The sequence below is a fragment of the Rosa rugosa genome, chromosome 1 (assembly GCF_958449725.1).
Source record: "Rosa rugosa chromosome 1, drRosRugo1.1, whole genome shotgun sequence".
Classification (NCBI taxonomy): Eukaryota; Viridiplantae; Streptophyta; class Magnoliopsida; order Rosales; family Rosaceae; genus Rosa; species Rosa rugosa.
In genome coordinates, this window is record NC_084820.1 from 40,725,267 (window position 1) to 40,743,384 (window position 18,118).

Here is an 18,118-nt window from a genome sequence, read left to right on the forward strand (position 1 = left end):
TCGATCTCTCTCAGCAATGAACTACAGTAGTTATGGCTGGTTTGTATATAACGTACTAATCTGGTCAAATATTGTGTACGGAAATAGTGTTGTTCCTTCCCATTTTCTTCCTTTCACGTGAAGATAGTTGAACTAGAGCCTCTTATTTAATTTAAGGTCACCCCTACGGCTCTACTAATCTGGTCAAATATTGTGTACGGAAATAGTGTTGTTCCTTCCCATTTTCTTCCTTTCATGTGAAACTATCGCCTCTTATTTAATTTAAGGTCACCTCTGGGTTTTTTTATAATTTCTGGAACAATTCCTCTTGTCACGTTATATCAAAGTCTCTGTTTCCTTCATCTCTTATCTTAATTCATATATATAGCTTCTTTGGCACGGAACTCATATTTAATTAATGAGTTAAATACTGTTTACTCCTTATATTTATAGGGTTTCATCGTTTCAGTCCCTGACGTTCGAATTTCACCTAAAAACTCCTCGAACTCTCAATTTCCTCCCAATTAGTCCCTGCCGTCAAGTTCCGTCTAAATTGTCCGCTAAAATGCTGACGTGGCATCCATTTCAGGTCAAAATGTCTATTTTACCCTCATCACTGATTTTATTTTTTATTTTTTAATTTCTTTGTCTCTTTTTTTTCCTTTTTGTCTTTTTACCCCTTCTTCTTCCACCATGTCGAGATGGAAATGCAGCAGCTGCTAAGCATGGGCTTCCCCACCGACCTCGCCGCCAAAGCCCTCGCCGCCAGCGGCGGCAACTCTGCTCTCAAAGCCACCGATTGGATTCTCAACCGCAATTCCTCCACAACCACCCCACTCCCACCGCCACCTCTCAACCCAATCTCGATTGCTTCTTCCTCTCCCAATCCACAAATTCAGAATCCCAAGACAAACAAGAACCAGAAGAACAACAGTCCACCCCAACCTCCCAACTCCCCAAGCGCCACAAACTTCTCGTCCCGGAAACCCCGCCGCCCACTACCTCCGATAAAAACTCAACCGCCGCGGCCAGCCCTTGTCGGAGCGCATGCGGCCCAGGACCCACAACGACGTCGTTGGCCAAGACTTTCTCTTGCTCCTCTCTGATCTATTCTCTCTCTACTTCGACCTCATTACTCTTTGATTCGACCTCTTCAAGCTCAACACCAAAACCAACAACATCCATATCGCAGTACTCGACCCACTTTCTTAACCAAATCCCACAACCCAGATTCTGTACTACATGTTTGGCTGGAGAGCGTAGTGGAAAGACGGCGTTGAGGAGGAGGACGACGACGACGACAACCGGATCGGAAATTTCTCCAAGTCGAGATCGGTGAGGAGGAGGCTTTCACTTACTTTGAAACTCTAGGCAAATGGTCGATCAGTGACTCTAGTCTTTCCACCATTACCACCACGACCTCCACGTCCCCCGCCGCTACTTGGATCGCTTCGGCCGCCTCCCCTACAAAGACATATCGGAATCGGGATCGGGCTGGACCGATTTGTGATGGTAAGAATCTGAGGAGTTGTAAAGATTTGGACTTTGTTGGATTTGATCAATTTGGTTTAGGTTGAGGTTGGTATTGATAGGGATTTGATTTGGTTTAGGAGAAGGTAAGAATCTGAGGATGGTTTGCTTTGGATTTTCGCCGATTTCATAATCGTCGGTGATGAAGATGGTGAAGCATCCAACAACTTCGAGCTCCATGAGGTGATGGCGAGCAAGTCCAGATTCTCCTCCAGTTGAAAGAAGAAGATGGAGAGAGAGTTGGGTTTGTTTTTGGAGGAAGAAGAAGACGGAGAGGGGGAGAGAGAGTTGGAAGAAGAAGGGGTCAAAAGAAAAAGAAAAAAAAAACAGAGAAAAAAAAACAAAAAAAAAACCATGAGGGTAAAATAGACATTTTAGTGTGAAATGGATGCCACGTCAACAATTTAACGGATAATTTGGACGGAGCTTGACGGCAGGGACTAATTAGGAGGAAATTGAGAGTTCGAGGAGTTTTTAGGTGAAATTCGAACGTCAGGGACTGAAACGATGAAACCCTATAAGTATAGGGAGTAAATAGTATTTAACTCTTAATTAATTGACAGACTTTGGGCGTTGGTCTTCTCTAGTTGTTATATATGGATCATATATATTTATAATTCAATTTAGAGTGTCTAACTCTATATATTATGATCATCATTTATCAAATATTCAGGTTGGACTGCAAATCAAACTATAGAAGATACATACATTGGATTGAAATTGAAGAAAACTGCCATTAAATTAATTATGAACATATAAAGGAAGATATAATAAAGTAATTGTCTGAGCATATGAGATATCTGGGTAGGGGTGGTTCAACTCAACATTTTCAACTTCCTGGCCACTTCTTCCATAGCAGGTCTTTCTGCACTACTCAAACTGAGGCATCTCTTTGCAAGCTCAGCTACTGCTCTGACTTGTTCTCTGTGTCCCTGTTTTATGACTTGTGACCCAACAATCTGATCAAACAGACCACTTTGTAACTCCATGGACGATACAAAATGGGAAGACATGATTCTTTGACTTTCTGGTCTACCAAATGATATTGGCTTCTCTCCTGTTACAATCTCTAACAAAACCATTCCAAAGCTGTAAACATCGCTCTTATCTGTCAATTGGCCCTTATGAAAATACTCCGGGTCTAGATAGCCTAGTGTCCTCCGAACCAATGTGCTTATCTGTGATTCATTACTAGGGACTAACCTCGAAGGTCCAAAACCGATGACTTTGGCCACAAAACAATGAGTTAACAATATGTTGGAAGACTTGACATTTCCATGGATGATTGATGCAGAATGCAGATAAGCAAGGGCAGCTGCTGATTCTGAGGCTATCTTTAGAAGGGTATCCCAAGGCAATGAACTCTTCCCATTGGTATGATAAATGTAGTCAAAAAGGGTCCCATTAATATTAGAGGCCAGTTCATAGATCAGTATGGGAGCTTCAGTCTCCAGACAGCAGCCCAACAACTTGACGACATTTTGATGGTTGATTTGGGTAAGACTGATAATCTCATTTATGAAATGCTCAACTCCATAATCTTCTGGACCAAATATGTGACTCTTCTTATGACAGTTGATGGTCATTTCTAGCTCCTTAGATGTAAAAATTGTTGTACATCCTCTGGTTGAAGCATTAATATGCTGCTCTAATAATAACCCTCCATTTTTCTGGAAGAACTTGGATTTGTGCTTAACCAACTTCTGTGTCTTCACACTGGAATAAATCCCAGTGATGCCAAACAAAAGAAATAAGCAACAAAAGCCAAGACCTGCAAGTTTTCAGTAAGTTAGTTATCTATGCACCTCTGCTAAAAATTCTAAATCATAAAAAAACCATGACAATCATCGATGTGTTATGGTTCAGGCCAAACTACCTACTTACCTAGAGTAAAATTTGCCCGAAAGACTTCGCTGTTTGGAAGGTAACCTCTACCACTTTTCATGTGGTATGCCAATTTATCATGTGTGCCAACTTCGATGAGTGAATGTACAGATCGTTTATCACAGTTGTGAAAGACAGCTAGTTTTTCATAGTATGGCTGTCGCGCACTACTGATGTTTGCTACCATGGACAAAGGAAAGATGAGGCTGGACTTGGATGGTGTACCAGTAACACAAAGTCTCATGGTAAACCAAAAATACATGGATAATGAAGTTATGTTTACTATACTCTCTGCCTCCTTTGGAAAAAAGAACTCGTATGCCTCTTGGAATGGAGGAATGGCCACAGCCAATACCAGAACAAGCCCCATCCTCCTGATCAGCCAGAGAGCTATTGATGTTCAAAGTTAATGGTTCATAACCTATGACTATAAAGTTATTTGCATTAGTGTTGGAGGTTGTAACCATCTGCCTGTCGGATTGAGCTCCTCTGAAGTGCAGTTATTGTAAAGTTCATTAAATCACCATCCTCTAAGTAATCCAATGCATATAATTATGCCACATCATTTGCTAGAATTTTGGATTTTCCGGTTTCTGGAGAGACGAGGCTTTTCTGAATTTGAGAATCATTATTGTATTATGGCTTCAGTTTCCTCTACAGATATCAAATCACGAACAAAGTTCTCCGAAACAAAAGCAAATGCAGTGAACCAACATTCCCACTACCCAAAACGAATTATTTGTTTGAACCCACATTGCTATAATTTGTATAGTTTTGTTGATCTGTCGGCTTCAGCACTTTATCCCAGTTTTCATGTTTCAGAGTAAGATTGACAATGTGGGACATTATAGTGGAGCACTTAAATCTGTTGTACTAGATTCGCTTCTAAGTTTGGTATTTACATCCCAAAATCACAGATTTACTGGATTTGGGCTCAATCCCATGGCTGCCAGAGCTCAGAGAGAGAGAGCGTTGGTAGATCACAGTTGCAGGCTTGCAGCTTGCATTACCATTCCGCTTATAAATAGCTGATCGAAGTCTCTGGATCGTCACACCTCTGCTTATTCTCTAGCTTCCTCTTGCTCACTCTGTTTATACTTCCTCACATAGTCTCATTCCTTCATGATGAAGAAGAAGAAGAAAGAAGAAGAAGAAATGGGCTTTTCAGCAGCTTCATTATATCAACAGGTATGGTTATGCTTATTTATTGGATCGTTTCCAACCTCACGTGCAAGTCTTGATTTGGGAATTTAGCTCAGAAGTTTTGAATTAATTGTTTTGAACTAGGGCTGGATCAGTGCATTAATCGGAGTTTATTTGTCGAACAAATAGCCCTGTCCTCTTTGATGATGGATTTAAGCTTTTAAATAGTGGCTTGGTTTCACATGCTGTTTCAAGTGACATAATATGGCATTTTTCTTGTTGTAGTAATTATATAATGTGTGTTTTAGAAGGTTTCAGCTAGCTATAGTCCAGCAAATTAATCAACGATTAGATATGTGTGCGTAATGGAAATGAAACAAAAGGTAAGGCTGTACATGATAAATCAAAGTTGTGATCATTTCAATGTAGTCAGACACTGGGATATGATGCAAAGTTAACTCTTCCATCTCCATTAAACTCTGATCTTGCTGTTACCGTAGTCCTGGACTAATAGATCTTTGGAGAAAAAGGTTGGAATGAAATGAATAAAGAAGGATTTGGATTTAAATGTAAATGCAACAGAGAAAGTTCCATTCAAGGTAGCAGCCCATATCAGCAATATTACCAGAAAGAGAGATGGGAATACTTAAAATGTTATCTACAACCTCTCTAGGAAGACAATCCTTAATATTTCATCTATTACCTGGATAGCCATTTTAAGGGTGCGTTTGAAAAAGCCCCCCTGCTTATAAGCAATAGAAGGTTTGGTGTTTGGTAACTCCACCCCCAGCCTAAAGTAGGGGCTTTTTCTCCCGGAAAGCGGAAGTCAGGGCTGGCCTCCTTTTAGAAGATGCTTCAACTTCTTCACTGTAGCGGTGTTCTCTGTAGATTAATGATTCACAGCGTTATGTTAGAATCTGAACTTAATGATTGCCCCCACTGAAAGGGTTAGACAAGCTAGAGGTTCATCCAGGAGCTTAAAAATTGGTGTTTGATGAAATGCCTAGCTCACACATTTCATTATGAATGAATGGAAATAATCACGGCTCCTTTGTAAATGACATTTTTGTCACATAGACTTGGGATTAGCACTGAATTCATTTAAACTTATTTTCTTTTGATATTATCGTATGCCTAATGCTTTTACCGATATTTTGATTCTGCAAATTTTACTTTCTGGCTTTGGGGTGTTATAGGTTGTTTGGGGCTTTTCTTTGAACAGATACAATGTAGTGTGATTTATGCCCCTGGGTATGGGACTGGCAAGACTTATAGTTAGATGCATCGATCTTAGTTTAACTTTGTGTTGCATGGCATGGATCAAGTCTTAGGCAAGAACCTGTTTTTTGTGGTTAATATGCATGTCATGTCATGTGTGCCTCCGTGGTGCAGTTTATGATTTCTTTTGTTTTTGTTGTTTGCTTTTCAACAAACGATTTGGTGGAAGTCATATATGTTTTTGTATTTGTAAGTTCAACTGTTCAAGTGAATAAAAGTGGTCCTTATATATAGGTTTTCCAATTAAATTATCAGTTGATCCATATGCTAGAGTTATAATTGCTCTGCACTATTTTGACTATTAGGCTGGAATTGCAGATTTTTCTGTTTTTCAATTTTTCTTTTTCTGAACCCTGAGGGTAGACATTGAACTTTAAACAAATCGAAGAATTATTCACAACATTGTTGCTTCACAAATACCACCCGTTGGAATGCAACTTTAACTACCACTCGCATAAAAAAAAGAAACCAGAGGAATATATCATCCTCCATTTACATACCTGGCTCACACGTAAGTTCACTATTTCCTTCCATTTTTGTTTGCAGGTAATTGTGTGATAGAGTAAAAGCTTGATCCTTTAATATATCTGATAGCTGCAAAGGTAAATGATCTACATCCTTATTTCCTCCATATGTATATATATCTCAAGTATCTTGATCAAACAAATTTTTTTTTTTTTTTTTTTCAGGTAAAGTTGAAGTTGACAATATGCATCACATACTTATACTTTATACCCTCATTCATCATGTTTTGGGAGATCAGATCACCCAATTAGTTTTGCATTGGATATGATGCTCCCTTGAAAAGTCATGCTATGAATTAGCTATACATGTTACTGTCATCAATTTGTTATTTGATGGTAAGTCCTCAGAAGGCATGCTCATATTCAGTTCCGCATGCCATAATAAGCACACTTGATCTTCTTAATATCTTAAAATTTAAACAGTCCTGTAGTACAATTGCTTTCTGATGTTTCAGATTGTATAGTGCATATTCGTACCTGCCATAATTGTTAGTTCAATATGTGTTCATATATATATATATGTCAACAGGTGAATTGAAAGTATAAATCAAACTACATTTGTTCCTTTTATTTAGGTTGAGTTAAATGGGGCACTTGAAACCCTGTGTGAGCAAGGATTTGGTGCATGGTCATATAGAATGTTGGGATTTTATCTGCAAGCTTTTTCCATCATATTTGCTTTCTTTATTCTACAGTCTACATCATTCCAGGGTTGTATACAGAATTACAGATTGAATTAAAAGAAGTTCATGAACACACCAAATCGAACAAGCCAGAGATAATAATCTGTGCCATTCTGTACATACTAGAACTGCCTATTTTTACTTCAGATACTCAGACCAAGAGAAGGAAATTCATGAAAGAAGAATGAGGGAATAAACCAATTCTGCACCTTTTTTTTTTTTTTTTTTCTAATTTTGTTGCAGATTTCACTGAGTTGTAAATCAAGTTCATGAATTGTTCTGTTAATTTCAAATTGTTCTGCGCTTTCAGCCTTTTTCTATCCATCCATATACTTATTGTTCTGTTAATTTGTTACAATGGTCCGCCTATGTGTGTCTCCCATGAATTCATTTCTCTGCATTTTTGTTACAATGGTCACTTTAAAAGAAACAATATGGTTTTAAGATGGAGGAAAGTTTGAAATCTGTTGTCAAATTTTTTTAAAGAAAGGTAGAAATAACTGATACTGAGTATGCAACTTTTTGAATGTGAGAGGCTCAAGTTATTAGGAATTTTCAAATTTTAAAAAAAATGGCCATATAGATTTTCATTTCAAAAACCCTAAATTAGATTGGCTTGCTGTTCATTTTGCCTATTGTCAGGCAAACTTAAATCCATAGTACAATTGTAAAGATAAACTTTTGTCAAGGAGTTTGAATTTATTATCAATTTGCAGTCCTTTGTAGAGAAACACTGGAATGAGCATGGAAAACCTGCTGTAGAGGTGATGATTCAGAAGGTATTACAATAAATTGCAGAATAGTCATTTGAGGACTTTACTTTTTTAATAGTTTATGCTGACTGGAGACCATCTCCGCTTATTAGCTGACTAGCTCCAAGTTCTTAATTGTCATGCCGTAGAGAAAAAAGCTGAAGCTGGAGAGTGGGCTGAATACCATGTGGAAGCAGTTAAAACTGTAAGCTAGGTTACATCATTTCAAATTCAATTTAAGTTGACAGTATGGTTTTTGTCTACTAAACTTTAGTTCCCTCCCTTTTACCTTCGCCGTCCTATCTCTTGAAGAAATGGATCCCTGCAGTCAAGGAACAGTGGTCAGTGGTGAAAGAATTTGTTGAACCTCAACAAAGTCTATTGAAGCTTATACATCAAAGGGTACATTAGCTCCCCATGTTATAAAAGCATAAGAATTTGTTGATCCTTACTTTCAGGTAAATTTCTGTCGAATCATTTTTTTTTTTTTTTGGTTTATCTGCTTTGTTACATACAGCTTACAACAGTATTTTTGGGGTGACAGGAGGCAAAGAAGTTGAGCAAACCATATGTTGATCACGTAGCCATTGTTGCAAAACCTCATGTTGAAAAAGTTAAAGAAGGTGGTTCAGGCCTACGAGAAATTTCTCAAATCCGCTTCCACATATCATCATAAAGTATTGGCTTTTTGTCATGCTGTGTAACTTTGTGATAATCTCTATGGTTTTTTGTAATGCTGACGATCCTTAAAAACAATATTGTCATGCTTTGTACTTATACACTGGTTGTCAGGACCATTCTCTATGTTTTTTGTAATGCTAATGGTCCCTAAAAAACAATCAACCAAAACAGCCGATATTTTGTACATCTACTGATCAATGTACATAAAAGTTTTTTGGCTATTCTTTGTTTTTTCATTCCATTTTTTTGCAATAACACACTAATTATTATTGCGATTAAAGAACCCGCAGCATTGCGTGGGCCTTTTTACCTAGTAGACTTTCGATTTAGCCAAAATATAAAGAATCGAAAAGGAAAAGGATCCTCAGGTCAATGTAGCATCCCATTTGCTTCTAGCATTCTATTTGCTCTCAGGGTTGGCTTAACAGCTCAAGTTTCCTTGCAAGGGAAGAAAAATGACTTGAATATTTTATTGCACTTCAAATAAGTTCTGATGGATTAGTGGACAGAGAGAAGAATGACAAGAAAAATAACCACATGGATACAGAGAAATTGTTCAGGTGCTAGGATCAAGCATGTATAAAAAAGATATTGAAAATGTTGGATTTTATTCCAGAATTGGTGCAAATGACCTCATTTATAAACGCCTGATAAAAATTGAAAGGTTTTCTGTAAGACCTCGGAAATTTGTTATTAAGTCCTAAATGTTTCAGGAACTATTAAAGTGTTCGATATCACGATTTCGTGGTTCGAGGGTGGAGCGGAAAAAAGTATTTCGAATAATTATTCGCTCGGAATGCTTCGTCTCAAGAGTTGATTTTTTTACGTTTGTATTCTGTGAAAACTTCCTTCATGAAAGTCGTAGAGCGCGTCGATACGAGTTCGTGCATATGCGGAACGCAAAAATCGGTATTCGTATGAAGAAGTTATCGCATTCGGGAAAATTTTCCATTTTTGATAAAAGAACGAAAGTTTCAGAAATTGCAGAAAAGCCCAGATTTCCAAATTTGGAAACCCGAGCTTCTCTCTCTCTCCCCCCAAGCCGTGCGCAGCCTCCACCTTCGCCGGATTCGTTCTCCCCCTTCCGGCCACCTTTGGCTGCGAGACAAGGTGGGTTCTCTTCGCCTCATCCTCCTCTAGAGGTCTGTAGTATCCATCAAGCACGGGTCGAGTTGTAGGAGGAGCTGCAAGGCCGGGAAACCACTGCGATGGGGTCGAGATCACCTACCTTGGTTCTCCCTCCTCCGGCCACCATAGCCGGTGATTCTTGAGGGTTTTTGTTGCCCAGAGGCTGGGGAAGGTGACAGGACCCGCCCCAGATTTCACCCCGAAATCCGAAGTGGCCCTGCGGGGCCCACTTTAGAAGAAATTCTACCAAAAATTTGGCGGAACTTCCCCTAAAAGTAGGCTACCCAAAAACCTGTAGGAAAACATTTACACTTCTAAATCATCCATCCTTATTCTCCTGGAGCCATCTGCTCCCCAAATCACAACTCCAATTTCACAAATATCAGTCTCAACCCAAAAACAATATTAATCCCATAGGTTATCAGAGCAATACTAATCCACTAGGTAACAAAGAAAACAGAAATAGAATGAGTACGCGGAAGCAATGCTGTTGGCTATGCCTCGACTCCATGTACGCCCGACCTCAATTAATTTCGCCTGCAAACTGGGCATTTGAAACCGAAGGGCCCAGGGGAAAAGTATTGAAAAACACGTTAGCGTGAGTGGACAAAAATAAACAAATTTTAACAAAAGGAATTTAATACTTTCCCCATTTATTTCTCTAAAACTCCCGATGCATGCAATGTTTAAGGACAACAAAACAAGAGAAGTTCTGTACAAGAAAAACCGACTAGCCCCGCTAGTCACAAACTAAAAGAAAAGATTGAAATTCTGGTACTCAAGAAAATAGGACCAGCCCCGCTGGTTAAACGGAAATCGAACTAGCCCCGCTAGTCAAAAATAGTAAAGTGAGTAGGGGAAGACGATAGCCATACGAGTGAGCCTCCCAGGCTCGGGTGATAGCCTCCCAGGCTAAAGTACTCCTATTACTCCCGTAATATACCCTTACGCCACTAAGTGTAGCGATAGGATACTGGGCTTCAGAATTACTGTCACAGAGACAGTAACCAGCACCACAAAGGCGGAGGGCTTCGGTGATCCCATCACCTCGCCACAAAGGCGGAAGATCAAAGCTAGCAATGATAAGTCACCCAAAGTATGGCAAAAGAAAATCCGGAAACCACAGTAAAATCATAAATACATAAGGCTTCCCCAACTCTGGCAAAAAAATTCCCATGACGTGTCCCACACGCCAAGATAAAATCATATTCAAAAAATAAATAAGATAAAATAAGCATAATCCAATGACGTGACCCCGCACGCCATAAAATCTTCAAATAATTTGAAACAAAACCAATTCCAAAATCATCATCGAGGCATTCCCAATGCCAAAACTGAAGGTCGATAAATAAACCAGAAATAATTCCATCGAAATCCCATTTCGAAAATCTTTCAGAAATCTCAAATCGACGAATGAAAATAAATATGAAATTCCGGAAATCACCTCGGAAAAGAATTCATTGAAAATCACAATATCATAATTTCAAATAATAATTATAATCAATTTCTGAAAAATCAATTCATATTCTCAAAAACAACTCATAAATCCAAATCCGAGCATAATAAGTTCATATCCAAAACTCATGAAAAATCTATGTCAAATTATAATCCAAGACAAAATATCATTCTCGATAATTAAAACGATAATTAATTAAATCAATAATTTCAAAATAATTGCATGCATCATTATTTAAAACAAAAGTCCACTCACAGTACTATTCCGACGATCACGCATACGAGTTCCTTCATCGAGCAATAGCTCGGTACGTCGCCCTGTACACAATTATATTCTGTGAATAACTATTCTAATTCAATACGATTCTCAAAATTGAATCCTCATATAACATCTCTCTAATTCTTCTCGGATTCAACCCAAATTATACCACTAATACCAATTCGTGAATTTAAAGATTCCAAGGCAGAACCGAGAGATATCCGACGGTCGGACTCTCGTAATTCGATAATCGAAACTCTAAACTTCAAAAATTCATAATTAATTCCAAGTTTCTCCAAAAATCACCAAACTTCACATACAAGCTCTACAACATTTATAGAATGTAATGGGCTAAAAACTGGAATTAAAACACTGCCCTACACACCTCCACGCGCCACCCACAGTGGCGGCGCGTGGGGCTCACACGTCGGCGGCCACCAACTCCGATGGCCACCAAAAATTGACAGTAGCTGCAAAACAACAAACCCCACAAATTTCTAAACTGCAACAAGTCCCAATTTTACCTTTAAGAGCTTGGATTAAGCCGAAGAAGAAAACCCAGAAATCAAGCTTCGGACCCTAGGGTGTTCTTCGTCGATTCGGCCTCCACGATGCAAATCGGAGCAAGAGGCGTTAGGGGAAATGTTCGCCGGCTCGAGGCGCTCCCTTCGATCCAAATTTGGTGGTCAGAGACGGCCGGAAACGGTGGAATCGCCGGAAAAACCGAATTCACACCCGGAGGAGATTTTGCTTCGAATCGAGGTTTTCCGGCCAAATCGTCGAAAGCCCAGGGTACCAGCGTGTAGAGAAGGGAGAGGCGGTCCTAGAATGACCGGTGGCACGCCGTCAGGTGGCCGGAATCGGAAGTTACGCCGGAAATTCGAAAAACCCCGAAACCGGAGGAGGAGAGATCGGGGGAGAGGAGAGAGAGAGAGAGCCCGGTAAGTTTCCAAAAATTGGAAACTTACCACAGTGATTTTCCTTTTTATAGAAACTTACCATGAACAGTAACCTTTCCTTTTTCGCTTATAACTTTCGCATACGAGCTCCGATTTTTACGAACCACATATGCACGCGCTCGGTTTAACGTCCCCTACAACTTTCACGAAGGAAGTTTTCTCAAATTTTGACCCGATCAAAAAGTCAACTTTTAGGGCCACTAAAGTTACCGAAAAAGAGTAAAAGTAAATCAAATTGTCGTTTACTGTCCAAATGACTAGTAAACCGGTGAATTAAGATACGGGATGTTACAGAAGGATTCTCCCAACGTAGCTTGAAACGATTTCACGCGTGGAGGACGAATCGAAGATTTGAAGATCTAGGGTTTCAATCGGCCCGATTTGTTCTAAGGTAAAATTCGATCAATTGGTTTATAATTTGACTTCGATGTGGTTGGGAAAGTTGTAATTCGAGTTGAGATGAAGATTCTTTGATGAGGAAATTTGGCCAAATTCTGACTTTGGATTGGCGGCGGCGCCGCCACTGTGGCGGTGTTTTCCGGCCACCTCCGGCCACCTCAAGGGCAAGTTCTGCCCCTCATTGTGATATACTCGTCGATACGAGCATTTCGATATATAGTTTGTAATTTTTGGAAATCGTATGACCAAGTTCTGAATTTTCAAAGTTTTAGGGTTTTCAGTTCAATCGATTTTCGATTCGTGAGGATTCAGCCGTCCGATCGACTTGTAATTTTGATATAATGATCGTATAAGTAATCCGGAGACCTCGGGTGGTCTCAGATGAAGTTTCGCCTTAATTGGCAGTACCTTCGGGATTTTAGGGCAAATGGGAGTTCGAAATATAATCGTTTTCGATTCGAGTACTAAGTTAAGATCATATTGTACTTAGGTGACTGAAAGAGCATATTCGATACATTATCTGCTGTAAGAGAAGACGCAGCAGGATTTAGAGGTGAGTAAATCTCACGAAGTTCATTTACGAACCGAGTTATATTTAATTGTCGGAATTGATTGATAATTGTAAATCGTTTTCGAAAATAAAGATTTGTTTGAAGTAATATGAACTCGATCAACTACAGTTCATAGGGCTACGGCTCACAGGTAAAAAAATGAATTTAAGTATAAAATGAATTTTTTGGCTTTAATACGTGTGAACTATAGTTGGTATTAGTAGGCATTCATGAGTGGATGACTACGTATATATATATATATATATATATTTACGTGAAATATATATTTGGATGATGTGGCATAGGGTGAAGTAATGATTGTGATTTGATTGAATTATTATTTCGAGCGTTTACTCTTTGTGGAAATACATTATATCATGGAATTGCTTATTTTATTGTGTTGAAAGAGTAGTCGAGTTTTGGTAACACTTTGAGTCGTGTGAACTTTTTAAATGTTTCAGTCTGGGAACATTTTATCACATTGCTGATCGAGGCAAAATATCGGATGCTTGAACCTTGGCCAAGGTGACAGGCAACGATTCAGTTAGAGCTCTAGTCTGTCTGCCAATGCACTGCTTGGGGGATAACTTTGTGTTATCGTGCTCTTGAGTGCAATGTACTGCTTGGGGGATAACTGTGAGTTATCGTGCTCTTGAGTACAATATACTGCTTGGGGGATAATTTGTGTTATCGTGCTCATGAGTATATATTTATAAAAGAGAGTTTTGGTTGTCGTTTCTTTTGTCTTCCATGTGGGACTCTGATTTCGAATGAATTGTGGGGTTGATTTTGGTTACTTTAAATTACTCTTGAGTTGAGTAATTTGAAATGGAATTAAAAGGGGGATTTCATCGACTTTAGTGTGAGTTGTTTGACTTCCTTATCTATTTTCCGTTTCATTCTAATTGTGCGATTTTAAATGTAATCTCCTGAACTAAACTATATACAGGGATTACTAAGATTTTGGTTTGTATACTGTTGGTGATTTCCTGAACTAAAGTTCTATGCAAAGATTATCGGTTTTCATTTAGAATGATTTGAGTTGTCACGGTTGTGACATGTGTGTTCCTAAAAAGGAAAAGAAAAGGATTTTGTTGTTGGAATTAATCATTGTGTTGATTGTTGTCCTCTAGTCGAAAATGCGTTTTTGGGATTATTTAGGTTTACTCATACGAGCTTGCAAAAGCTTACCGGGTTTGTTGTTTCAACCCGGTGCACTATTCCATGGTGTAGGGTTTATTGTGCAGGTCGGAGTAACAGTCATCGAAGCTGAGGGTTGGTTACTGTGTAGCTTGGACGTTGAAGTGTACGTTAGTTTTATTCTTCCCGCTGTGTAGTGAGTGTGTTTACTTATTGAACTGTCATTCAGTTTAATTCGTAAACTCTTTGTACATTAATATGTGACTCTAAAGAACGAGTCCGTATTTGATGTTGGTGAGTTCGGTTTGTTTTATCGCTTAATTTAAAAGAAGATTTTTCTATGTGTTTTCTTGTGCTTGTTAAGTTTCGCATTTCGGATTCGAATTTCTTTATTCGAAATTCGGGGCGTGACATTTTCTAAGGACACATGGTTTACTACAAGTCTACACCAGATGGTAAACTAGTGCAATGTGCGCCCTAGACTTAGGTAGGTCTTTATCTTTTGGTTATGTTTTTTCCTCTCTGTTTTTTTTTTTAAAGAAACATGTCAGTTTTACCCTCGGTGTGTATCCAATTTAATTACACAATTACGTATCCTATTCAGATATGGCGCGTATCCATAGCGTATCACCCACGTAATTGGCCGGATGCGTCGGATATGCGTATTTGAGTGTATCCCCCACGTATCGCACCCATATCCCGTATCGATACGGGATACGGACCCAAAATCACGTATCCGTGCTTCATAGGTTAGGAGTGACTTGCCTATTCAACACCCCCCCCCCCCCCCCCCCCCGGGTTTATTGTGCAGGTCTGACAGTCATCGAAGCTGAGGGTTGGTTACTGTGTAGCTTGGACGTTGAAGTGTACGTTAGTTTTATTCTTCCCGCTGTGTAGTGAGTGTATTTACTTATTGAACTGTCATTCAGTTTAATTTGTAAACTCTTTGTACATTAATATGTGACTCTAAAGAACGAGTCCGTATTTGATGTTGGTGAGTTTGGTTTGTTTTATCGCTTAATTTAAATGAAGATTTTTCTATGTGTTTTCTTGTGCTTGTTAAGTTTCGCGTTTCGGATTCGAATTTCTTTATTCGAAATTCGGGGCGTGACATTTTCTAAGGACACATGGTTTACTACAAGTCTACACCAGATGGTAAACTAGTGCAATGTGCGCCCTAGACTTTGGTAGGTCTTTATCTTTTGGTTATGTTTTTTCCTCTCTTTTTTTTTTTTAAAGAAACATGTCAGTTTTACCCTTAGTGTGTATCCAATTTAATTACACAATTACATATCCTATTCAGATATGGCGCGTATCCACAGCGTATCACCCACGTAATTGGCCGGATGCGTCGGATATGTGTATTCGAGTGTATCCCCCACGTATCGCACCCATATCACATATCCGTGCTTCATAGGTTAGGAGTGACTTGCCTATTCACCCGCCCCCCCTCCCCCCGGGCCATTCTAGTACTTTAAAAAAGAGTTAATATCTAATCGATCAGTTTCTTTTGAGTTTGATGGCCAGAAATATGCGAAGATTAAATTCAATGGCTAAAAATTTATTAAACAAAAAAAATTGAGAAATTTGAAGAAAAAAAATTCAACTAATGACTCTATAATATAGAAATAAATGATTCATGATATATAAATTTATATTGTAGTTAATTGATTTTTTTTAAGTAAATATAGGACCTAGATATTTGACGACGGTTAGAGAATGATGATCTCAATAAATATTGTTGAGACTTGGTGTCTTAGATTAAGATATAGGACCTCATTTTGGCTCTAGGTGTTGGAGATGCCCTAATAATCACAATATTAACGATACAATATTGATTAGCTAAAGACTGAGGTCATCAATATTAGTATTGCGGAGATTCTTTAGGTGAAGTGTTTAGTAAAGTTTTGATTTTGAATGGTTTTTCTTTTATTTGAATGTTTATGTGCTGCTGAAGTTGTTGATGCATGTGTACGTGTTTACGACCAGTTGGGGAAAGAACAAGAATTTCAATTTTCATTTTTCTTTTCACAAAGTTTTGGCTTGCAGATTTTTTTTGAAAGAATGGCCGTACAGCTGCCCTCAGACCTCAATTAATGAAACTGATGAATACACAGGGGGGGACATAGTGCCTAAACCCCTTATTACAATGTACCTCAAGAGGACCTCTCGAATAATAACAGACGCCTCTATAACTACAATTATTCATACTTGCACCAAATAACAAAGGGTGTCATACCGACTACTCTATTTGCTTTACAATAACGGTGGCATGTCGAAAAGTTAAAGCAATGCCGTAAAACCAATAAAGTAACTTTCCCAATATGCTGACAATCGGAAATAAAACCAACGACGCGTCGTTTCATTCTGCCACTAGGAGGTTGCAACCAATTCATGATCCACCGTCTCACTAGGGCAGATAAGGCATACTGAGTATGCAGACCTGAACAGAGCCCACATGTCCTTTCCAAGAGGTGGTAGGAATTTATTGTACATAAGATACACCTAAGCTTTAAATAAACTAGTGAAAATAAGAAAACTAGATACCCAGCCCATCAAAGCAACACAGGCCCACGATCCAATCATCCCATCACCCTCCACGGCATGCTTGTGGTTGTAGATTGTCCCGTAGAAGACGACAAATCCTCCATGGTTCCTCCCCGCTCCAGCCCTGACACTGCGTCGATCCTTCACTAGTGGACTGAGATTCTAAACCTAGCCATCCGACGACGACAACGTCCATAGACGTGCCGCCGGGCAGAACATTGGAACACGACGTTTCTCCGAATAATGCGGAGCACTTCCATGGCTTGCAGATTCTAGAGAGTGGAGATCCCAGCCTTTAGGAAAAGAAAGAAAAGCAAAGGAAAAAAAATCTGAGATTCAATCCACGGAAGGATTAGAACCTTAGATTACATTAGATTCTGTTGGGTCTTTATAAAGGATGAAGAGATCAAGTAAAAGGGGTAAAAAAAAATAAAATAATTTTCTTTCTTTCCAGAGATTCAGTGGATGTATTGGAGATGGATAGTAGCGGCCATTTGCTTCTTTATGGTTGCGAGGATGATTGCAGGGTTAGTTCTCTTTTTGTATATGATTGGGATAAAAGAGTGTACTGATGGAACAGAGATTTTTTGGGAGAATGGATGGAACAGAGATTGAGAATGAAATAGAAGAGGAAAAATAATGCCATGTGTCGCATAGACCGGAATCTCAGAATTCTCAGACCTACGCACAGAATTGGAAAAATAATGAAACAGAACAGAGATTGAGAATGAAACAGAATGCTACCTTATAGGTTGACCCGAATAAATTCCTATTATCAGTGATGGATCTAGGATTAGAAAATAGGGAGGGCTACATATTTATGTGTTCCTTTGGGCGAAGCCCAAAATTTTTTTTTTAGTACAATTATGCACAGGTGTGCGAATGCAAGAGTAGAGAGATGAGAACCTGAGAGTTCAAGTGTTCAAAGATTGAATTTAGTCCATATTTTAGGCCTTTTTGTGAAGAAGAAGAACAAGAAGAATGAGAATTTGTGATGAACAAAAGTTTGTTCTGAATATAAAGTAATGGATAGGATGAAATAGCTAGCAAATAAACTCAAGCCCAATATGCAAAGTTAACTTTATAAACTTGAACTTATTACTCGGCATTCGAATGAGGCCAAGCTCCTGGCCGAGATACTGAGATAACACAACAATTGATAAAATGATAAGTATTGAAATCAATTAAACCCACAACAATTGCACAGCAGAAAGAAGACCCACTGA

The 18,118-nt window shown here is 38.9% G+C and overlaps 1 protein-coding gene and 1 long non-coding RNA gene across 3 annotated transcripts; one reads left to right on the forward strand and one right to left on the reverse strand.

Moving 5' to 3' along the window:
* Window positions 1–2,324: 2,324 nt before the first annotated feature.
* LOC133728005 (wall-associated receptor kinase-like 22) lies at window positions 2,325–3,763 on the reverse strand. The gene is made up of 2 exons (XM_062155432.1): window positions 3,394–3,763; window positions 2,325–3,280 (listed from the first exon to the last, which is right to left on the reverse strand). The coding sequence occupies exons 1-2, from the start codon at window positions 3,761–3,763 to the stop codon at window positions 2,325–2,327; spliced, it is 1,326 nt and encodes a 441-aa protein (XP_062011416.1).
* A 588-nt stretch (window positions 3,764–4,351) lies between these two features.
* LOC133737426 (uncharacterized) lies at window positions 4,352–8,622 on the forward strand. Of its 2 annotated transcripts, none has more exons than XR_009859849.1 (6): window positions 4,352–4,581; window positions 6,361–6,416; window positions 6,504–7,800; window positions 7,887–7,978; window positions 8,086–8,231; window positions 8,318–8,622. It is a non-coding gene; the product is annotated as an uncharacterized LOC133737426 (long non-coding RNA). The 2 variants fall into 2 exon arrangements; XR_009859850.1 differs by lacking the exon at window positions 4,352–4,581 and adding an exon at window positions 4,689–4,919.
* Window positions 8,623–18,118: the final 9,496 nt, after the last annotated feature.